General features: G+C 48.2%; 1 protein-coding gene across 3 annotated transcripts; it reads left to right on the top strand.

The window, feature by feature from the left end:
- Positions 1-5,956: 5,956 nt before the first annotated feature.
- LOC123427488 (protein indeterminate-domain 4, chloroplastic-like) lies at positions 5,957-12,835 on the top strand. 3 transcript variants are annotated; one of them, XM_045111548.1, is made up of 4 exons: positions 5,957-6,259; positions 6,815-7,119; positions 8,525-8,924; positions 11,177-12,835. In XM_045111548.1, the coding sequence occupies exons 2-4, from the start codon at positions 6,891-6,893 to the stop codon at positions 12,390-12,392; spliced, it is 1,845 nt and encodes a 614-aa protein (XP_044967483.1). In that variant the 5' UTR covers positions 5,957-6,259; positions 6,815-6,890; the 3' UTR covers positions 12,393-12,835. The 3 variants fall into 3 exon arrangements, with proteins under 3 accessions (XP_044967483.1, XP_044967485.1, XP_044967484.1); XM_045111550.1 differs by lacking the exon at positions 5,957-6,259 and adding an exon at positions 6,350-6,569; XM_045111549.1 differs by lacking the exon at positions 5,957-6,259 and adding an exon at positions 6,580-6,729.
- The last annotated feature ends 11,341 nt before the right edge of the window (positions 12,836-24,176 follow it).

Here is a 24,176-nt window from a genome sequence, read left to right as displayed (position 1 = left end):
AGGAGTCTACTCACACATGGGAACAAAAACATCATAGAAATGGTAATGGCATACATGAATGAATGATTCAAATGATATACCAAAAGATACGCTAGGGTTCTTGATGTTGTAGATGATAAGGATGGGGATGATGATAATCATGGTTATGGAGTGGATGATGATGGCGACATTGCTATTGATGTTGTCCCCCTCTTCACGGTGAGAGGAAACACTCGCCATCTCCTTGTTGATCCCCCCTCCGGAGGCTAGAGTTCTGCCTTCCGGATGAGTTTATGGTGTCTCTATGCGTATGATCCATGATATGATTTGGTGGGGTGGAAAGAGTTGATCTCGCAATGCCGGGACCATGGCATACAACAACTCATGTAGGAGCTCCCACTCGCATGGAACACCATCATTCGTTCTCGAAGCGCGATGATGCTTGTTTCTTTGGCCTTCTTTCTTGATTTTTTTATGGAAGGTGATTATCATTTTAAATATGTTATTCCACTACCATTTCTCAGGATTTTCTCCATTAAGTGACAATTGATCAGAAAAACATCACCCCAGGGATTATCAACAAAAAGAAGTGCGTGAGCGCGGTAAAATTCCACAAAGCCTACTAAGTAGGCATAAAATACTCAATAAAATTGTCACAAAAGTTGGAATCATCACCCCCACTATGCAAGGTAGGGCTTTATCTTATAAACTCTTGAGAGTTCAAATAAGAATTCTACTTTCCTCCTTTGTTGGTCATATCCATAGAATGTAATCAAATTACATGTTATATATAACTTGTTATCCTGCACTAGTATCCTCACGTGGTAATATCCATGACCAAAATATAAAATATCTAGGGAATCCCATTAACCCCTACTAAAATGCCCACATATTAACCAGTAGGAGGGGACTAGTGCCATTTGATATTCTTACCATTCCACAAGTCATCCAATTCATTAATAGTAAAGTGTACTTCCTGAATGCCTACGAAATCAAATGAATGATCTAAAATACTTTCTCTAATGAACCTCTTTTTAAAATCCTCACGCCCCCCTCGCATTCCAGAAGAGGCCTGCCATTTTAAAAGCATGACTTTTTGCTATTACAAGCAATTCTATTGACTATAATACCTTTCTCAACCTAGCAACTATTGGTGACGAGAGATCCCTATTTTTTCATTTGGAGGAAAAAACTGTTTAAATTAAGCCAAGTATTTATCTTGTACTTAAATGTATGAATTACCGCGATTAGAGCACAACTCATTTAAGTCTGCATCTCAGTGTCAATAGGACCTCATGTGTTATCGAGTTGCTCGGTTTCAAACACACTGTCTTTACTGGACAACTTGTCTATCCTAGCATTTTCTAAAAGAAAACTCGTAATGCTAATTTTGGTACCACACATATCCATAGTGCATCCCCTATGAATTCCAATACAAGAAGACATGACCAAAAGAGAGGGATGATTATAACCCAACAAGTAAGAGATGCAAGTTACCAAACTTATCTTTTTGAGCAGCACTCTCCTTAGACATATCTTTCACTATAAAATCTTCTCTCTCATTGAATGTGTAGCATCTTCTAGGACCCGTTTCGAATTCCAACACTTCGTCAATCTCATTACCAATATAATCAGTAATGCAAGTAATTCTTTTGATTTTATTCTCAAAGGAATTATGAGAAGCTGGAAACTTAATCTCATGATGACTAGGCTCATAATAAACTAGTCCCAACAAGCAATATTTATTATCATCTTACAATTTTCCAAATAATCCTACTCTTCTCTCACAAGTGGGTCTCCATCATTTTGGTGTCAGAATTACTTTAGGCCATCACATGTTGAAGGTCTGCAACATCCTACCTTGTTTCTTCAATTCAACTTGAAGGCTTTTCCTTACAAATTGATTCCGTGATAACCTTTTTCGTCGAAAGAAATTCTTGTTGCTTGTCTAGAATTATTTTATCCCAACTCTTTTTACTAAATCTTCACAAAAATATCAGTCTTGCATGGGGCATTTGTAGGGTAATGATCTACTACAACATTAGCATTCCTTTTGCAAATCATCTCTCTTATCCCCATCAAAAACATCCACCTCCATATCAGCATCACCTTTTTGCAAGTTCTCATATTGTATTAAAGATATGATCCCCAAAATAATTCTTTGTGTCTCTACCCCTTTATTTTTCTTATTTTATCTAAACTCATCACTGTCACCATCTCTATTCATGCTCACTATGTTATTCTCTCGACTTATTTTACCATTTCAAGAAAACCAACCTTGTTTCACCGCCATTTCTATGTCAAAAGTAATACGAAAAATACATAGACCCTTGATGGTTATCTTAGTATAGGCATAAATAGTTTTTAGATCTCCGCACCCAACTTAACTCTAAATTCACTGCCTACGGATTCCATGTAAATTTTCAAGCACCGGACCAAGTGATGTCACCAATTCAAACATTCAAAAGAAATGCCTTAAGTAATCCAACACGTTTCCACATTTAATGCAAATATTGTGTAACCTTCTAATAGCTTGACTCTCATAAGTTCCATTCGAGACTTGAACCACAACTCGAGAACCCAAAAGGTCAGATTTGTTCAATTTTGTAAGCTCCACCAACTTTTCTTTTGTTGGGAGTCACATAGTGAAATTCTTCTAGCTTTTTATTTTGCTCTCAAGTGCAAAGTATAGTTGGAACATGTTACTGAAGACCTCCATGAGAAGGATCCAATTCAAGTATCCGAAGAAACCTCAATAATTGCCAAGGTTGGTGTGCTCTATAGAAAATACCTCCTTAGTATTTTGCACCAGTAGACATCTGAAGACTCTAACAACATATCCAATATATTCATCTACTGATTTAATTTACTACAACCAAGTTCAACCTTCAATTAAATGATAGTCTTTCCCACACACCACATAGTACACTTTATTCACACATTCTTTGTTTTTATGCGCAACTTAATTAGACTTAGAACATCTGAGCTTCTATAGACCAACACCACCATCAGTACTCCCCTTAAATCCTTTCTTACTACTTCTCTTCATCAGGTTGTTGAATTTAATTCCACTTATCATAAAAAAAATGAGAATTACCATCATTGTTCTTCATCAAGTTACTAGGCGCTTGTCATATTGTATTACCCCCACCCTGAGTAGGCATCATACCACGATCTAGATTGAAGTATGAAATTAAATTGGGAATACAACCCGAGACAAGCTATTGTTGTTGGGGGTTACAAGTGCCGAGACATCCCACTAGTACCCGTCCATCCAACTTTACAAGCATGAATGAGTTGATCAGCCCATTGTTGCTACACGTCCAAATTAACTTGTTGGGGGAAGGTATGTATTTTGCGTCAGCCCTCCCGTGTTGTGAGACGTTCACCCAAAAACCCAATTGATTCGAAAGCATAGTACCACGAGACTCTTCTCTGATCTTTCAACATAATAACCAATTGGATCAGTGCATTCTGTTTATAATTCTCACCCAACAGCCCCCATCTACAACAGCTCTATGAACCACGCTTCTTTTTCTCTCAAATTGTTGTTGCATGAATCTCTAAATCCTCCTCCATGGAAAACATACCTACCACTCCTGTTTCCTCCTCCTTTGCGTTGATGATGTAAGATGTAATTCTCATTGTTCCTCTCTTGCCATCTCTTTCCCTTCGTTTCTAGCCATAGGCGCCGCTGCCTCTTTGGGGGAAAGGAACCCTAAATTGAATAAAGTAAGAAAACCTCTCCTTCTTCGTCTATATCAAGGTATATAAAGTTGGATGGAAGAATATTACTTCTATCCACCACCAACAGAGTGGGATTTTCCACCATACCAACACAACCCAGATCCATTTATCATTCAATATTGGGACGAGAAAGTTTTCACAACTAACGCTCAAAAATTCATCCTCTGCCAATTCCCTTATCGGCAAAATCAGGTGAGAAATCATGATTTGAACCATATCAACTAATTCAAATTCAATGGGCGAAATCCTACGACATGGGTCTAATTGCATCTTGCAAATAAATATTTTACTACTCGCAACCCCATGTTGTTCAGGGATCAGTCAATAGTTTCTAATTGCTCCCCAATTCGAAGAACTTGCATTATCAATCCTACCATTATCATGTAATGGTACTCACATGAGAAATGGAGCAAGAAGTGAAAATCCTCCTACCATGCCTATGATCTTTCCACAAATAGAAGATACTTGGCCGGGGTAGAGAATTACAAGAACCTGATGAAGATGTGTTCCCGCCGATCTGCCCTTTGTCAGACTCCTCCCCAGCGAGGAACCAAAATGGGCTACCATCCGGGGTGTGGACTAAATGTATTGAGTAGATCTCGCCATTGCGTGGAACCTGTCCGAACAACGCTGGAACGTGGGGAAGCGGTGGAAGCTGGGATCCGCCCTCTGGCCTCCAAGGTTCCCGCACCATTCCTCTGACCCCCTACAACACAACTGAGATCTCGTGCGTACCTGGAACCAGCATCACCATCACCACTCCATCCGCCACCTTCTGTGGGTCGGGCGGCGCCAACTCCTGTAACCAGAATTTGCGCCAGGGCTGCCCTGTCTCGTATTTGTAGAGGTTCCTTCCCTCATGGCCCGATACAAGATCTTGATGGTGTAGGCACCGTCTCCCGCCATCGGATATCTCTTTTATTTCGTTATTCTGAGCACCACCTTCATCGATCTCCGATGAATTTCGCTTACGTTGGTGAACCTATTGTAGAACTCGAAGAGTTGGTCTAGCTTCTCCACATCCCTTCCCGCCACCGCCCTTGGGTGGTCCTCCCAAGTTGCTTCCACCTCATCTTCAGCCCCGAGAAGCACTGAGAGACACACTCGATCAACGGAATTGAAACAACGGAACGATATCGATATGTTTGAGAAGAATGGGCGGGGGTGGCGTCATGGGGAGAGGCATACGAAAGGATGCGAGGGGGGCACATGTGGGACATGAACCTCGAGATCCTCCATGGTGATGTGTGGCACAAAAATTACCTTCTCGGTTGCTCTCCATAAGGTCATTCCTCAATCGATGGTGAGTTGATGTGTTCGCTCCTAGAATATAGTGTTCTTGTTTACAATAATGGTCGCCACAACGGTTTTTTGGTGTGTGGGGAAACAGTCTTCATTTTTTATATACCAATGTAACATTAATGAACCCTTTTAACATGTCGCCTCTTACCTTATCATAAACGTTCATATGTGGAATATGAGGATAAAAAAGGTAAGAGTTATTCAAACCCACTATTTGCTCTTAGTGAATTAGTTTTTTTAGTTTACAGGTAATTCGTCAGAAATACGGGATGGTCGGTACTTCGATTTTTGTATCACAGATAGCGCAACAAAAAGTTCAAATGCCGGTTTGCTGTAATTCATCGGAAATACGGGATGGTTGGTACACCATTTTTATACCAGGTTTCCTCTTGCCCCTACATTCAATATCTAACGATTGAACTGTGCACATTTATATGTTTGTGGCTTCCTCGTTTATATGTTTGTGGATTACTCATAAACGTTCAGATGGAGAATGTGATACGCACAAATGATGACAAATTAACAGGGTGATGTTTGTTGCACAACCTGGCCAAATACATGCGTGCAAACTAGCACAAAAAAAAAGGTTAAAACAGTCTAACAGAAGTTAGGTGAACAGGGGGATCCAAAGCCATGCTTTTAATCTGTAACGTGCTAGCAAGGCACGAAACACAAGCGCACGGCTGCAATCGCATAATAATAATAAAAATAATAATAAACCCCTAAAAATACCAAAACTTAACCCAAGGGGAAAAGAAAAGGCTTGCGCGCGCGTGTGAGATGGCGAGAGGCAAGCCCCACGCAGCAGTCGGTGGGCCCAACCCTCGGACGCCCCACGACACCGGTGGGCTGCGTGAGCTTGCCCCCGCCCGCCCGCTCCCCCCATCCCCTCTCCCTTTCCTCTCCCCCTTTCTCCTGCTCCGGCCTGTATATATAATCCCCATCTTTTATATATTTCCATGGTGTGCATCCGCCTGGGAAAGAGCAGAGGCAAAAATTCAGCAATTAATTTATAGAGAGCAAGAGGGGGGCATATAAGAGCGTGGAAGGGAAGAGATAGATAGATATAGAGAAAGAAAGGTATGACAGGGAGATGAAAGAAATGAGACAACAACCCTCTTAGCCTCCTCCCCGGCCCTCTCCTCCGTCCCCTCTCCTCCACTTCTATCCCCTCAGTGCCAACAAGGAGCAGCAAGGCAGGAGAAGAAGAAGCTAGCAGGGAGGGAGTGAGGTATCCCATGTTTTTTTCCTCCTCTCTAGCTCCTTGTTGTGTTCCTTTCAGAATTTTTAAATATCTGTATGTATGTGAGTTCTGTGGGTGTGGGTGTTTGCGAGCTTTTGTTCGTATGCCTTCTCTTTTTTTTTACTTTGTTTTGAGTGCAACTGTTTGTTTGTTTGGATTTCCCTGTCCACTTTGTTCTTTTGTTAATCTCGGAAGGGTCCTAAGCGGCCGAGGCCTTGGAGTTTTTCTCGGCTCCTTGTCGATTTGTTTGTTGTTTCAGATCGGTTCCAAGGGGACGCAGCGCATACATATGAGATAGGTATTAGCCATCACGCGCTCAGGGAATTTTGGGGCCTTTCCATCTGCTCCTTCCCAGTCCCAGTTCTCTTCTTTCGTCGTCGTTCTCCTCCTTAATTTGTACCTAGCTCGGGCGTCGGGGAACAAGAGTCTTCCAGATCTCTTTCTCTCTCCCTCCCATGGTCGCTTGCTTGTATTTGCTGTGCAGTGTCAGTTTTTACTCTCTTAATTGCGACGTCTCACATGGAAAATCTTTGCTTGTTTCAGCGAAGGGGGAAGAAGAAGGAGCACTGCCAATCCCTGAACAATCCGGAGTTGGTGCGAGGACCTAGGTTGGGAGGCGATGGCATCGAATTCATCGGCAGCGGCTGCGGCGGCGTTCTTCGGGATGAGGGATGGGGACCAGCAAGACCAGATGAAGCCGCTGATATCACAGCAGCAGCACCAGCAGCACCAGCAGCACCAGCTGGCAGCGGTGGCACTGTCCGGCGCGGGTAACGCGGCGCCTGCGGCGTCAAGCCAAGGCGCTCCGGCGGCGGCGCCACCGGCCAAGAAGAAGAGGACTCTACCTGGTAATCCAATCGTGGACCCTGGTTAATATTTTCAGTCATGCATGCTAACTGCAAGGTCTTGTCTGGACTGATTGGAGTCTTATCGTTTGGTTCCTGACAGTGCAAGCATCTTCTCTCACATGCGCACACTGGGTTTTCTCTCTCTCTCTCCAGTTTTTAGTATCTTCTACTCCTTTTACTCAGTTACTTCTTTCTTTGGGTTCTTGCTTCGGAGTAAATAAATACTTGGTATACTGCCGGTCCTCACGCCGGAGAGAATTGCACGTTTTTTTTTGGTAAGTAACTGACGTGTGTGTAATTGAGCGACAGTCTGTTCTTGCTACTACACGCGCCTTAATTTCACTCCCTAATTTCCCAGCTTGTACTCTTTTACTACTATCAGCTCCTCAATTTCTCATGGATCCCTGGTTCACTGGATCCGTTCCCCTATACTCTGGGTCTACTTCAATTCGAAGTTAGCTGTAGCCTCCAAGAAGAATTTGACCTTCAATTCGCTCCATGCTAATCAATACGACTTCATTTAAAGCTCTGTACTATATCACCTGAAAGGAGGACAATTAATTCAGGTGACGAACAGGAACTAGGGTACTTTACTCGTGGCTCTAGAGTAGACTTCTCCTTGTCTCAGGCCGTTTCTTCTTCTTCCAAAGTCTCATGTTCTCATCAGATCAGTCGGTTCCAGAATTCCTAACACGATTTGTTTCTAGTAGTTTTTATTTATTCTAGTTGGATATATTTTGGAGGAAAAATATCAAGTTTTTATTTACTTTTCTCGTTCCAAGATTCCATGTTACATGAGCTGTCATCCTCTCCACTGGAGCTCATTCAATTCTTTTCCCCAATTATGAGGTGCAAGCAGGAGCGAAGGCACAATCCATGACAATTCCTTTGTTCTCTATATCACTTCCTGCAAACTTCTTTCTTCCCCAAAATCTCATGCAAATATTCTCTTCTCCATGGCCTAGTTTGTCTCTACTCTCTAGCTCACCGGCCCCCACCCAGGGAAGTAAGCAACCATATCTTCTCCAATTAATCCATGATTTCTACTAGCTCCAATAGCATTATGCGCTCTTAATTTGATGATGCACGAGCGCCTAACAGATAAGAAAATTAATACACTCCAACAATAAAGAAATTTCGCACATAATATAATTAATAAGACCCTTGCTCAAATATCCGCTCTTGTAGAAGCATATATATCTTCTCCTACCTGTCCAAGCATGGAACGCCCTAAATATATAGCCACCCATTCTTAATTTCCAGGCATTTTATTGATTCTCTTATGCATGACGCATCGATTCATTAATTGGGATACCTTTTTTGTGTGCAAAGCAAATTGTCATATTTGTGTATATATATATATATATATATGCATTGTGTTTGATGATGAATTGATTGGTTGCAGATCCAGACGCGGAGGTGATCGCGCTGTCGCCTAAGACGCTGATGGCGACAAACCGGTTCGTGTGCGAGGTGTGCAACAAGGGGTTCCAGCGCGAGCAGAACCTGCAGCTGCACCGCCGCGGCCACAACCTGCCGTGGAAGCTGAAGCAGAAGAACCCGAACCAGGTGCAGCGCCGGCGCGTGTACCTGTGCCCGGAGCCGACGTGCGTCCACCACGACCCGTCCCGCGCCCTGGGCGACCTCACCGGCATCAAGAAGCACTTCTGCCGCAAGCACGGCGAGAAGAAGTGGAAGTGCGACAAGTGCTCCAAGCGCTACGCCGTGCAGTCCGACTGGAAGGCGCACTCCAAGATCTGCGGCACCCGCGAGTACCGCTGCGACTGCGGCACCCTCTTCTCCCGGTAATTAACCACCCACTTCTCTCACTACCCAGCAGCTTCTGTGTTCTTCAGCATTTCTACTGCTACGATGCCTAGATAGAACGTACGTGGAATCGACGAGGCCTCGCTGCATGCATGGCACGGCGTGTATACCATAATGGGCATTGCTTTGGTTTAGGGTTAGGGTTTTGATCGGGCTTGTGTAGGTCGATCGACATTGTTCTTGTTCGAGCTCCTACTTCCTTCCTTGGCTCGGCTGGCTAGCCTGCTGAGAAGGAACGCAAGAGAGACGGCCGCGGGCGACGAAGGGGCCGGAGTGAGATGGAGCATAGAGGGGCGCACAGTGAAACTGCTCGCACGTGAAACGGCCTGGAATATTTTGAGTCCTTTGGCACTGCCCAGAAGCCATCCTTTCCCTTTCCTAGCTAGCTACCTTGGGAAGATGGAACCAGAAACAAACCCTCTCTCCTCTCTCTAGCCAGACACACGCTACAGACTAAGACATCTGTGTGTGTATGCTGTCACACTGTCCTGTAGACCCGCATTCCTCCTGGTCCAACCCGTCAGCGGAATGCAGGCTTTCTCTTTTACCATCTCTCTCTCTCTCTCATAGTTTCTCTCTCTACTGCATCGCTTGGCTGCCATGTAGATGTAGGAGTAGGCAGCTAAACTTCTCATGTGAGTTGGCTAGCCGGCTAAGATGTGGCAGAGCCGTTCGTTGGCCGCAGCAGCGAGGCAGGCCCACGCCTTCTCACGGATACGTCGCAATGCCCATCCCATGTCTCGTCGCCCATCGCCAGCCTAGTAGCAAGTGTAACTTTGAGGAACTGTTCATTCATTGATGGAGTTAAACTGCATTCATTCATTCATTCATCCATTCAAGTGGTCACTCCTCTCTTTCATGGTTTCGCCCTAAAATTCTCCAATGGGGAGTTAGCACTTAGGGAAACATCAACAGGAGTGGCATTCATGAGCGATGGAGTTGTGTTCTTTTCACTGTTCCTGCAAGAGAAGAGACCTGATCATATCAAAAACACATTCAGCGTTTCGTAAATCTATAGTGCATGCCTTTTTTCAGGTTCAGAAATTTATGGTATGTTCCATATGCATCCATATGATCGTTTTTACACATTCAACTGTAGAGGCGGAGTACACTAAGTACGAATAATTGGCATTCTTTGTTTTGAGTTCCTTGATTTGGGGGGCGTTCTTGCCGCGTAGGCTTTTTTAAGCTTCACTGGTGCAGGCTTTTGCTTTTTCCTGTGTCATGGTGCCTTGGGGCACGAGCTTACCAGCTCCCTCCACAAAGTTTTCTGCCCTACGCAGCTCCTTGGTGTGTGTGTTCGTGTGCATGACAATGTCTGATGTCTTTGTCTGGAAGCCTTTCTCCTTTGAAGCTTCCTACTAGTGGGAACCTATGAAAGGCGTAGCATGGCAAGCTATGATGAGATTTCTCCTTTCCCCCGCTGCGGCCTCTCCCTTGATTGACATCGATTTCTGGGATCTTGGGCTAGCTTTGTGATGCATGCATGCATGCATGGATATGGATCCATACTATGCGCAACACCTTTGACCCATACTAGTTTCATAATTTTAGCAGCAGTCTTTAGACAGCAAGGTGTGGTGCTACACAAGCGATAATAGTCAAACCCTATTCCTCCTTGAACTTGAAGAGAGATTTTTTTTTTTTAAACACAGCCACTGCATTTGCAAGCTCTTTTTTCTTTTACTGTGACCTGGCTGGTGCACAAGGGGGAGATGCGCACCCTGTCGCTGTAGTGGATGTGGAGACTGGGGATGGCACTGTTCAGATGCATGGGATACCAGCTACAAACATAACATTCAGTGGCACAGTCCGTCCGTCGTCCCGTCCCGCGGCCAGTTGCGCAGCGCTCACATGTCGATCAGAAAACAATATCTTAGCCCGAGATGCCGCCAGCCCTCCTCGGGGCGTGCGCCACTCGGGCCAGCGTGTCATGCATGCGTCGTCGCCATGCAGCCCGGTGCAGGGCGCTGTTCGCTTTTCAGGCTTCTCAAGCTCTCCTCACATCAACTTTACTGTTCACTTTTACTGCACGGCCCATGCATGCATTGGCATGCGACGGCGCCGCGCTCTGACCTAAGTTGCAGTCTTGCAGATCGAGCAGAGACCAGAGCAGTGCGGTGTGGTGTGGTGTGAGAGCACATGACGACATGTGATTGGTGGTGTGGTGTGGTGTTGCTGATGTTTACCGTGTTTCTGATTGTTTTTTTTCTTGTGTGATTGTATGCAGGAGGGACAGCTTCATCACCCACAGGGCCTTCTGCGACGCCCTGGCTCAGGAGAGCGCCAGGCTGCCGCCGACGAGCCTGAGTAGCCTCACCAGCCACCTCTACGGGGCTACTAACGCTGGCAACATGGCGCTGAGCCTGTCCCAGGTGGGATCCCACCTCAACACCCTGCAGCACGACGGCCACCACCACCACCCGTCCCCGGAGCTCCTGCGCCTCGGTGGAGCGGCCGGTGGAGGCAGCAGCAGCATCGCCGCGCGCCTCGACCACCTCCTGTCGCCGTCTGGCGCGTCCGCGTTCCGTCCGCCTCAGCAGCAGCCCCAGTCAGCCTTCTTCCTCAACGCTGCGCCGGGGCAGGATTTTGGCGACGACGCGGGCAACGGGCAACACTCCTACCTGCAGTCCAAGCCGTTCCACGGCCTCATGCAGCTCCCAGACCTCCAGGGCAATGGTGCGGGAGGGCCCGCCTCATCGGGCCATGGACTCTTCAACCTGGGCTTCTTCTCCAACAATGGCAATAGCTCGGGGTCTAGTCATGAGCATGCAAGCCAGGGGATGATGAGCAACGACCAGTTCAGCGGCGGAGCTGGAGGAGGCGGCGGCGGTGGTGGGTCTGAGGTATCGGCGGCGGGGATTTTCGGCGGGAACTTTGTTGGTGGTGATCACATTTCGCAGGCTGGGATGTACAACGACCAGGCGCCCATGCTGCCTCAGATGTCGGCGACCGCACTGCTCCAGAAGGCGGCGCAGATGGGCGCGACCTCCAGCCCCAACGGCGCAGCGTCCATGTTCCGGGGCTTCGTGGGCTCTTCGCCGCACGCGCGACAGGGGACGCCGCAGCAGCAGATGGACCAGAACGACGCGAACCTGAACGAGCTGATGAACTCTCTGGCTGCTGGCGGCGGCGTCAATGCCGCTGCGATGTTTGGCGGCGCTAACGCCGGCCCCGCCGGGATGTTTGATCCGAGGATGTGCGACATGGATCAGCACGAGGTGAAATTCAGCCAGGGAGGAGGTGGTGTTGGTGGCAACGGCGGTGGTGCTGGCGGCGGCGGCGGCGGCGACATGACGCGGGACTTTCTTGGCGTGGGCGGAGGCGGCATCGTGCGCGGGATATCGACGCCGAGAGGAGACCACCACCAGAGCAGCAGCGACATGAGCTCCTTGGAGGCCGAGATGAAGTCGGCTTCGTCCTTTAACGGAGGCCGGATGCCATGATCGACGGATCGATCGAGCTTACACAAGCCGTAAGCTCCGATCTGTCGAGTGAGTCTGGGACTTGAGGCAACCTGGAATTAGCGCATGCATGCATGAGAAGAGTAAGGTTAGCGAGTTAGCAACTAAGTTGATCGCATGAGTAAGGTTACATGCATGGGATAAGGCTACCTAGCTAAGCTCTCCTATGGCCTGAAGACTTGGAGTACCGTGAAAGAGAGGCGTCTTCTGAGACTAATTAAGTAATTAGCTAGTGCGAGTGAACGCTTGCATGTGATGACGACCCTAGCTTGGTCGCCGAGGAGTTGGACTCAGTGTTCTTGTGCTTGTCGTCTGTTTTCCTTCCCTGTAATTGGATGTTTGTTGGGTTAAATATAGTTCCCGAGATAGAAGAACCAATAAGACTATTTTGATCTTTCAAACAAAAAAAATACTTCCCTTTGTTATCACATTCATATTCCCCTCCACTTATAGTTCCCTTTCTTTTGCAATACAATTAATCATGCAGGCTCATATTCAGAAGGTGAATTGGTGATTTTCTTTTCAAAAAAAGAGTGTATTTGCTGATATTCTTTGTGGAGTCTATGTACAGTTAATAATAATGCCTTATTTTGATAGAAATTGTGCCATTTTAGAATATGGGGATTTTATGTGTTCATTTTCCTATAAAGGAGCAATATATCCCGAATTCACAAAGAAGGCTGAATTACTAATTTGATCATTGAAAAAGTTCTAATTTTCTTCTAACAGAATTTGCGTAAAAAATATTAGAAAAACGTCAACCCGTCGTCCGGTCCAAAGGTGGTTTCGCTCCAGCATAAAGACTATGTTTTACAATTTAGTAGTACAATCAAGTTTCTCAGTTACTATATTTATGGGTGTGGTATTGCAAATTCGGGAGATATTCTTATGGCTTGTTTCCGAATATGCTTTCCCGTGTGTTACTAGGTAGTTTCCATGAGAAGGAGGAAGGGAGAGAAGGGACACCTTGTTAAAAATGATCTTAGATTTGGGAGATTTGAGTTAGTGCATGGAGAGAGCATGAAGAGGATTTCGGGAAGTTTTGGATCGTTCCTCGCCTATCCTTTCTCTTGGTACTCATTTACAATTCAATTTTAGACTCTAAGGAATCATCCAATTATGGTAATCATACACCAACACTCGCCCCCAAGATGGGGCGAATATATCATACATAACACATCTTGCTACAAAGCATGGAAAATATTTTTTGTAGGAGTCATTTTGTTACGAAATATACTACTTCACTTGATGAAGTTACACATGAAAGCTAAACTACTCCTCTATCAAACTTGTCCTTGATGAAGTGACGATCAATCTGTATGTGCTTGGTTCCGTTGTGCTTAGAAGGGTTATTAGCAATTTCAATCGTAGCTTTCTTGACACTTTATAGACTAGAGGCTTGTACATGTACAACCACTACTCTATTAGGAGAATCAGCAACCATAATAACTCACATATGGCATGAGCCATGGATCCAAACCCAACCTTTGTAGTGGCTCGAGCGACTATACTTAGTTTTTTTGCTTCGCCATGAAACTAGGTTCCTTCCAACAAATTTGCAGTAACCAGGTGAGCGGCACTCTTCTAGAGAACCCGCATGATCGACATCAGTATGGAATCCAACTTGCAAGTCCCCTTGTCAAGTCCCCTTGTCTCGTTTATAAGAGGCCTCTTCCTCGGCACCGTAGGATCCTATTTACAACTTTCATATCTGCTGACTTTGGGTCAAACATATCTTTACCTACTAATAAAGCAATTAATGCTTCTCTCGTCCGTCATTAATATTACCCCAAAGTTGATATAAATTACCCAGTATGCCACTCATAAGTAAAGAAAACGTTTCAGATTTTTTCCAAGTCGTCGTGCATTGTGTTATTACAAAGGGCTGATATGAACAAAGACCACAGACACTCATTCGCCGTAGTGGCCAACTCATGTCAGTTGTACGCACCTGACCCAGTGTTATTATGGTTCAATCCCCACCTTTTGCAGTTTTTCCTCTTCATTTTCTCATCGAGTGTCCTCCCTTCATGAGCCGGACGGCCGTGTGCGGGGCTGGATTTTTTTTTTCATTTCGTTTTTTCTTTCTTCTTTTTCTCATTTTGTTCTCATCTTTCTACTTCCTTCGTTTTTAAATATAAGATCTTTTAGTAATTTCAAAAGTGGTGAATTATGAAAATGTTCGCAAAATTATAAATTGTATGTGAATTCAATTTTTTTAGGAAAGCATAAAAGTTTTGTGGATTCAAACAATATTGGTGTATTTGTAAAAAAATCACGATTTGAAAAAATAGGGGGGGGAAATTATCGTGTGTTCAAAAATTATTCGGGATCTGAAATGAGTGTCCATCAAATTTAGAAAATGTACACAAAAAGAAAAAAAAAGAAAATTTTAAAAATGTGTTCCCTGCTTTTCAAAATGTTGAGTGATCTAAAAAATGTTTGTTGAGTCAAAAAATGTTCATGAACTTGAAAACTTTTTGTGCATTTCAGAAAATCTTCATAAACAAAACTAATGTTCGTGATTCTTTTGTGAAAATCCAAAAATTTCAAAAAATGACGATTTAAAAGCTATTAGCCAATTCAAAGTCTTTTATGTCTAGGATTTGATTAGATTTTTGAAAGTCTTTATATGTATAGACGTGGGAGTACTTTATGGTCGACGAGATTTGTTTTTAAACTTTTAAATATTTGCTTACGCAACATAATGACAAGTGTGGCATGGAGTGGCAAGCTCATTACCTTAGAATTTAGCATATTGAATGTATTGTGCTGACGTGAACATCGTGACCATCATCAATGAGGGTGGGAGAGAAAGTTAAGTGGCAACATGATGAGCCACCATGTTAAAAGAGAGGGTGTTCATATGTGAGGGCATTGAATCAATCCTAAAAAAGCTTATATATCTATAGCACATAATATGTTTTGTCTCCGTTGCAACGCACGAGCATATTTGCTAGTATGGCCTAATTAACTACACTCAGAGCACACGCAATATCTACGGTTATATATCAACTTTGCAACTAGTCTTCGGCAGTGCTCGATCAACTGGTGTCCCTGCATCAACTAGTCTCACCTCGAAATGAGAATGGATCTAATTTAATTGTCCTTATTCATTTATGTATTTTGTTGTGGTTTCATATCTTCGAGTGGAACACATATCTAACATTTTGTGACCATCAATTTTTAAATTCACCTTAATCAGTTGGACTTCTACCGATCTCGTTTCTTCTTGCAAAGTGACGAGTATAAGAACAAATACAGATTGGCAAGGTGGGATATCATCTGCCGACCCAAAGATCAAGGGGATCTCGGACTGATTCCACGCCCCCCACGTCTCCCCGAGCTTTAGAAGGGGGAGGGGGAGGCAGAGGCTGCTGTTGCCTTCCCACTCCCCATTTCTCATTCCGCCCATGCTTCGGAGCTCGCCGTCGTCACCCTTCCTCCTCGTTGCCGTAGCGCCCATCGCCGCCGTATCTCCCTCCTCGCGCTCGCCGCCGCCGCTCCTCCCTCCTCGCGCCCACAATGCCTTCCCGCGGTCGATCCGCTGGGGATCCGTGTCTCACGTCTCTTCTCACTCGCTCCGCCGTCGGCAAACACCGAGATGGAGGCGCCACCCGCCGGCTCGTGGGAGGGATCCGTCGTGACCTACGTGCACATTGAATATCATCAGCAGACGCGGAAGATCCCGTCCGCGGAGCAAGTCGAGGCGCGCACGCGTGGAGGCAAGCGCGTGTCGAAGCCTCGCATCGGCGAGCGCGTCGTCTTCAGTACTCATTTCATCGTCGGCTTATGGCTGCCGGCGAACCGCTTCCTTCAGAAATTCTTGGACTTCTTCGGGCTCCAGATGTACCATGTGGGGCCGAACTCGGTGATGTACCTCGCCTGCCTCGCCACCATATGTGAGGGTACATGGGCTTGTGGCCCTTTCCCGCATTGTTCCATCTCTTCTTCCACTTCCGCGCCCAGAAGAACGACAACGTGTCGTACTCCTGCGGCGGCACGGTGGTATACATACATCGCAATTGGCTCTTCCTGAAGATGAGGTAGATCGACTCCTTCAAAAAGTGGCAGGCCTCCTTCTTCTACTTGGCAGCATCGAGGAGGGGCGGGACTGTGTGAACCACCCGCCGTTCTCCGACACGTCGCGGAGTCGCGCGAACTGGAACCTCGAGGTGCGCAACGACAAGATGATGGCGATCGCGGGCCGGATGATTCGGCTCAAGTCCTCCCGGGGGTTGCTTCCCTCGGACCTCGTGGCACCCTTCATCTCCTGTCGGGTGTTGCTACTTCAGGAGCGGCTGCACCGGATGTGCGACATGGGCATGCGCAAGGATCCCGGCCGGCTGTCCACCATGGAGCTGCTGCCGAACAAGGTCGCCGCCAATGTGAATGCCATCAACCGCTTTAGGCTGGACGAGGAGGCGTGATGGTTCGGCATGGAGCAGTTCTATTGCGAGAACCACGCGCCGCGGGTAAGCTTCGTTCGATTGGAGTTGTTCCCATTTTTTTTCTTCTGACGACTGACGCATGGTCTCGCTATCTCTTCAGCTTTTTGCCCCGCACATGACATTGGACGATCCAACCCGCAAACCTTCGTGCCGAACCGCGCAGATTCCGACACCAAGGACTACGAGTTGTACGGGGGCGACTCCGCCGTCCCCGAGCACCCGGACACGCCGGAGGTGTAGGAGGAACTTGATGACGAGGAGGAGGCATCGACTGGCGCCGCTGCCAGTGGGGTTGGGACATCGAACAACCCTCGCCCCGAGGCGACTGTGCGGGACTAGACTGACGACGTGTGCGTAGTGGAGGTGCCGCCTGCGGCCATGGGGTCGCCCCGGCACCGCCGGTGAGGTGGGAGCGCAGAGCTCCCGGCTGGGAGTCAGCCGACTGCGAGCCAGTCGGCCATGGGGCAGCAAGCCTATCGCTGGACGGCGGAGGAATAGCACAAAGAGAAGTGGTCGGCCGAGGGATCGGTAATTACCCCGACCGCCAAGAAAGCTCGGTCGGCTGTGCTACCACCAACGCCATTCAGCCGGCGTGGAGGGCTTTGAGGCGGGGTGGTCACTAGATTCCCCTTGCTTTGGGGTAAGTTTTCTTTGGAGCTCATGTCCATTTGTTCCTTTCGTTTTTGCCATGTGGCACTCAACTCGTGTCCTTTATTTTCGGTAAAGAGGCCATTGAACGTCCGCCGCCAGCCTCGTCAGCCCTTGGGACGACGGTGTCGTACAGCTCGCTAAGGAGCACGCAGTGGTGGTCTCGAGCGGCAGTGCGTCCTCCAGCCGCGTGTGCCGAAGGCAAAGGCGATGGCGGCTGTGGCGATCGGCTCAGGCGGCCCTTCGGCCAGGGCAACGAACGGCACGACGACACCGTTGACCACCAAGGCTCTTTCCCCGGAGGCCTCCCCGACGCGCTCTGGGACGCAGTAGGAGCCGGCCTTGGAGGTGGAGGCGCTGCCGGCTGTGGAGCCGGCGGGTGAGGAGGTGTTGAGTCCCGAGTCTGACCAGGGGCGCTGATACGTCTCCAACGTATCTATAATTTTTTATGGTTCCATGCTATTATATTGTCAACTTTGGATGTTTTGTATGCATTTTATATCTTTTTTGGGACTAACCTATTAACTCAGTGCCAAGTGCGAGTTCCTATTTTTTCCGTGTTTTTGACCCTTTTCGGAGGAGAATATTAAACGGAGTCCAAACGGAATAAAATCTTCGGAATGATTTTTTCTGTAACATAAGATACGCGGGGAACTTGAGAACCAAGGCAAAGGACTCCGGGGGAGGCCACAAGCCCCCTAGGCGCGGCCTGGGGGGCCGTACCTAGCAGGCTTGTGGGACCCCCAAGGCTCCTTTGTCGTACCTCTTCCACCTATAAATTCCCTAAAAATCTGAAACCACAGGAGAGAGCCACGAAAATACTTTTCCGCCGCCGCAAGCTTCTATCTCCGCAAGATCCCATCTAGGGCACGTTCTGGTCCCTTATCGGAGGGGGGGATTCGGACACGGAGGGCTTCTTCATCAACACCACGGCCTCTCCGATGATGCGTGAGTAATTCACCATAGACCTTCGGGTCTATAGCTAGTAGCTAGATGGCTTCTTCTCTCTCTTGGATCTTCAATATAAAGTTCTCCATGATCTTCATGGAGATCTATCCGATGTAATCTTCTTTTGTGGTGTGTTTGTCGAGATCTAATGAATTATGGATTTATGATCAGATTATCTATGATTATTATTTGAGTTTCCTATGATCTCTTATATGCATGATTTCATGTCCTTGTATTTCTCTTCGAGTTGTGGGTTTCATTTGGCCAACTTGATCTATAATTCTTGCAATGGGAGAAGTGCTTGATTTTGGGTTCATACCATGCGGTGTCCTCACCCAGTGACAGAAGGGGTAGCAAGGCACGCATCATGTTGCTACCATCAAGGGTAAAAAGATGGGGTTTATATCTATTGCATGAATTTATCCCACTACATCATGTCATCTTGCTTAAGGCGCTACTCTGTGATGAGGTTATAGTCCCAGGATAGGGTCATAGGCCTGCCCTATAGGTCCTACCCAAGGACTACCCTTCATAGAGGACGAGGCCCTTGGATAGTTCCAACTGAACTAAGGACTCCCCCATCATTCAGTCGGTGACGAGCACTCGGGGCATATTTAACGTACCGACTGGATTCCACTCTGTACATCGTAACCTCCCAGGAGGGCAACGGTCATACATTTTCATACACCATTATTAACATTTAAGGCTTACGTTACCTGTAACGTAGGCATTTATTCGCCACTATTCCACCCCTGTCCATCGGGCCATTATGAAGGGCAGCGCACTCTATATAAGTCGCCCTTCCCCACTGGTGCGGGGGTTGGCAATTACTGTAATCTTATATTCCACTCGACACTAAGCTCCCAAGAGCACTGAGACGTAGGGCTTTTACCTCCACCGTAGAGGGGCCTGAACTCATACATCCTCGCCGTAGCTAAGGCTCTGCCCATCCTTTCGTACCCTACAATTCTACTGTCAGACTTATACCCACGACAGTTGGCGCCCACCATGGGGCAGGCGTCTAAGCGACTTCCAGCGAGTTTGCGATTTCATATTTTCATCATGTCGTCCGGCGAAGATCTGTGCATGGGTCACGAGATCCTCTTTGGCGCACTCTCCTTCATCGTCGACGATTCGGCATGGCTTCGGGATGCGCCCCTCGACGTTGAGGCGCTCCCCAGTCGCGGGGCTACGCACTTCCGTGCCGGTTCCCGCGGCATCCTTCTTCTCCAGCCATCGGCCCCGGTGCCGATCCTCGCCCCTTTCACGCGTCGCAACAAGCGATCCCGTCGCCCCCGGCTCCAGCGTTGTGTGCGACACGCCCAGGCGCGACAGAGCGCGTCCTCTGAAGTGGTGGTGCTCGAATCAGTTGTGGTCGCGCCACCATCCCAGTGCTTGGACTCAGTTCCGACTGAGCTACCTTCCGAGTACCTGGGTCGCGGGCCTGCAGCCGAAGTTCTCATGGCCGATTCCCATGAAAGTCCCCTCCGGACTGGTCGGAATGAGCATGAGGTCCGAGAATCATCCGGCGCTCGTCGTCAACACTGTCGTTCTGTCAGTCGAAGCACTCGCCAGAGCGACGTCGAGGTGTTCCGCACACCCATCCTCAACCTGGCTGCGGCTGCCAGGATAGCCGATTCTCTCCAGCCGACTGATTCGGAGGCTGGCAGAGGGATCGAGCAGATCCATGCCCTGTTGCATACGGCGCAGCAGCAAAACTCGGCGGTCTCCCAGTCGCAGAACAGGATCCACAACAGTTCTGTTCACGCGAACACGCATCGGTCAGTTTTCAGCCCCGACTCTCATCAGCGATGCAGAGGGGGCAGCCGTTCCAGGAATCCCGAAGATCGTCGCCATTCACGCACCCCTCCGCAGGGTGGGCCTTACGGACCTCGGCATCACGATGATCGTCGTTCAGTCGATGACGCGCATGATCCAAGGCCCGACACAAGAGGGTACATCGCCCAGAAGAAGGTCGACAGGAGTCGAGCCCACCGTAATGGTCACGATAGAGACCGCCCGAGTGGAAGCAAGACCATCGTCTCGGGCCCCGAGTGCTTCAGTCGGGCCATCCGTTCAGCTGACATCCCTCCCAACTTCCAATTGGCGACGGGAATCAGCAAGTTCACAAGAGAGTCCAAGCCAGAAACGTGGTTGGACGACTATAGAGTGGCGGTCCATATCGGTGGCGGAGATGACCAGGTCGCCATGAAACATCTCCCCATGATGCTCGACGGCTCGGCGCGAGCTTGGCTGAACCAGTTGGCTCCGTCAAGCATCTACAGCTGGGCAGATCTGTCCCGAGTCTTCATCAGGACCTTCGAAGGCACGTGCAAACGCCCTGCTGGTCTCGTGGAGCTCCAGCACTCGTCCAGAAGCAGAACGAGCCCTTGCGCGATTTCATCCAGCGCTGGATGACCCTCTACCACACGGTAGAGAACGTCACAGAGCATCAAGCAGTCTACGCCTTCAAGGCAGGCGTGCGGTACAGAGATCTGTACCTGAAGTTCGGCCGGACATGCGACATCTCCATGAGCAAGATGATGGAGATAGCCGCATGCTATGCAAATGGCGAAGAGGAGGACCGCATACGTAGCGGCAAGCATAAGACAGTCACCGATGGAGATGGAAACTGCAGTCGGAAGCAGAAGGAGAAGGCTCAATCCACTCCGCAAGTAGAGGCAGCTGCTGTTACAAACGCCAAGTTCAAAGGCAAGGGAAAGCTCAGTACACCCCCAAGAAGAAACAGTTGGGGAATTCCATCCTGGATCAGCCATGTCCAATCCACACGAAGATGGACGAAGAAGGCAATGCCATATTCCCGAAGCATACCACTCGGCAGTGTCGCCTCCTGATCCAAGGACTTGGTGAAGGTCAGCCGAGTGAAAAGGACACCGAGCAGGATGATGAGGACAAGGGGGATCCGTTCCCCCAAGTCCATGCAACACTGATGATTTTTGCTGATATGGAAAGCAAAAGTCGACTAAAGCTGGTGAACAGGGAGGTGAACATGGCAACCCCAACCACCCCCACGTTCCTCAAGTGGTCACAGACTACGATCACCTTTGATCAGTCGGACCATCCAGCACACGTACCCACCCCAGGGAGGCAAGCTCTGGTCGTCGACCCGGTGGTGGAAGGAGTCTGACTGCACAAAGTCCTCATGGACGGCGGCAGCGGTTTGAACATCATGTACGCCGACACTCTCAAGGAAATGGGCATTCCGATGTCCAAACTTAGGGAGAGCACTATGTAGTTCCACGGAGTCGTCCCAGGACGAAAGGCCAAGTCACTCGGCCAGATCACGTTGGATGTCGTCTTCGGCTCTGACAAGAACTTCCGCAAGGAGAAGCTGACATTCGAGGTGGTGGACTTCTAGAGTGCATACCACGCGATTCTGGGCCGTCCGGCGTATGCGCGTTTCATGGCCCGTCCATGTTATGTGTATTTGAAGCTGAAGATGCCAGGTCCCAAAGGTGTGATCACGGTTACAGGCAATCGGCAGCGAGCCGAGGAGTGTTTGCAGCACGGGGCGAGGATTGCCGATCAGCAGATGGCTATTCTCGAGCTGGATGAGTACAAGAAGACCGCCGACCCCGCTGACCTGATGCGTTCAAAGAAGCCAGCTTCCGAGTCCGCGTTCCAGTCGGCGGGCGACACGAAGAAAGTCAGCATCCACCCGACAAACGACACCGCCGCCCCGACGGACATCTCCACCACCCTTGATCCAAAATAGGAAGTCGAGCTCATCCAATTCCTCCGTGAGAACTGGGACATTTTCGCATGGAAGCCCGCTCACATGACAGGTGTACCCAGGGAGTTGGCTGAGCACCGTCTGCTGTTACAAAACTGTTGTGGATCCTGCTGCTCGGCCCGTCCGAGAACGCCTGCGTCGGTCCGCCACGCACAAGAGGAAGGCAATCGGAGAGGAGGTGGCTAAACTTTTGATAGCCAACTTCATTCGCGAGGTGCACCACTCCGAGTGGCTCGCTAATGTGGTCATGATGCCCAAGAAGGACAAGTCTCTCTGTATGTGCATCGATTTCAACCATCTCAATAAGGTCTGTCCGAAAGATCACTTCCCGCTCCCCCTTATCGATCAAATTGTCGATTCGACTGCAGGTTGCGAGCGTTTATCCTTCCTTGATGCCTATTCGGGCTATCATCAGATCCGTCTGTATGGTCCATATGAATTAAAAACAGCCTTCATCACCCCATTCGGGTGTTTCTGCTACATCACTATGCCTTTCGGTTTGAAGAATGCAGGAGCAACTTTTATGCGCATGATCCAAAAATGCCTCCTTGACCAGATCGGTCGAAATGTGGAGGCATATATGGACGATATGTAGTCAAGTCACGCAAAGGTTCCGACCTGCTGACTAACTTGGCAGAAACATTCGCCAACCTACGTAGGTACGATATCAAGCTCAACCCAGCCAAGTGTTCATTCGGTGTTCCCAACGGGAAGTTACTCGGTTTCTTCGTTTTCGAATGAGGGATCGATGTCAACCCCGAAAAGATCGGGACCATCGTCCGAATGGAACGGCTGGTAAGAATACATGATGTTCAAAGGCTCACAGGTTGCCTTGCGGCTTTGGGCAGGTTTATCGCTCGACTCGGCAAGAAGGCGTTACCTCTGTACCGACTCATGAAGAAGTCAGATACCTTCGAGTGGACAGACGAAGCCCAAATTGCATTCGACAACCTCAAAGCCCTGCTTTCCACCCAGCCGGTTCTTACTGCCCCGCTCAGTAATGAACCCCTTCTTCTGTACATCGCGGCTACAAATCAAGTCGTCAGCACCGTTCTGACAGTCGAACGCGAAGAAGAAGGCAAAGCGTACAAGGTTCAGCGGCCAGTATATTATGTCTCCGAAGTCCTGACTCCTTCCAAGTAGAGGTATCCCCATTATCAGAAGCTTATTTATGGGATCTACATGACTGCAAAGAAGGTGGCTCATTACTTCCAAGACCACTCGGTGTCTGTTATATCTGATGCTCCGTTGTCGGAAATTCTCCACAATCGGGATGCATCGGGCCGAGTGGCAAAGTGGGCAATGGATATGCTATACTGCGACATCAAGTTCGAAGCCAAGAAAGCTATAAAGTCTCAAGATCTGGCTGACTTCATAGCAGAATGGGTAGAACAACAGCAACCGACTCACATCTACTCGGCTCATTGGACTATGTTCTTCGATGGGTCCAAGATGTTGAATGGCTCCGGCGCTGGCATAGTGATCATATCCCCAAAGGGCTATAAACTCAAGTATGTGTTGCAGATACATTTCGATTCCTCCAACAACGAAGCAGAGTACGAAGCTCTCCTTTACGGGTTGCGCATGGCCATCACACTCGGCGTCCGTCGCCTGATGATCTATGGCGACTCAGATCTGGTGGTTAATCAAGTAATGAAGGAGTGGGATGTAAGGAACCCCACCATGAATGCATACTGCAACGCAGTAAGGAAGCTCGAGAAGAAGTTTGAAGGTCTGGAACTTCACCATGTTCCCCGACTGAAAAACCAAGCAGCAGATGAATTGGCAAAACTTGGATCCACTCGGAGACCAGTCCCGAGTGATGTCTGCCTCGAGCACCTACACCTCCCCTCGGTGAAGGAAGATCCCTTTACACAGGAGCCAGTACAACCAAAGAGCCCAACAGATTCGACTGAAGTTGAGGTCCCCGTTGTGGTTGATTTGATCATGGAGATTCTTGCTGTC

The sequence above is a fragment of the Hordeum vulgare genome, chromosome 2H (assembly GCF_904849725.1).
Source record: "Hordeum vulgare subsp. vulgare chromosome 2H, MorexV3_pseudomolecules_assembly, whole genome shotgun sequence".
Lineage (NCBI taxonomy): Eukaryota > Viridiplantae > Streptophyta > Magnoliopsida > Poales > Poaceae > Hordeum > Hordeum vulgare.
The sequence above is the reverse complement of the archived record's forward strand: the minus strand, read 5'-3'. Positions and strand labels throughout refer to the sequence as shown.

What these genes read in the sequence shown, in the direction of transcription:
- LOC123427488 (XM_045111548.1), top strand. Translation starts at nt 6,891, where the DNA reads ATGGCATCGAATTCATCGGCAGCGGCTGCGGCGGCGTTCTTCGGGATG. An exon ending in GAAGAAGAGGACTCTACCTG is followed by an intron (nt 7,120 to 8,524) that starts GTAATCCAATCG and finishes GATTGGTTGCAG; the next exon opens with ATCCAGACGCGGAGGTGATC. An exon ending in TGCGGCACCCTCTTCTCCCG is followed by an intron (nt 8,925 to 11,176) that starts GTAATTAACCAC and finishes GATTGTATGCAG; the next exon opens with GAGGGACAGCTTCATCACCC.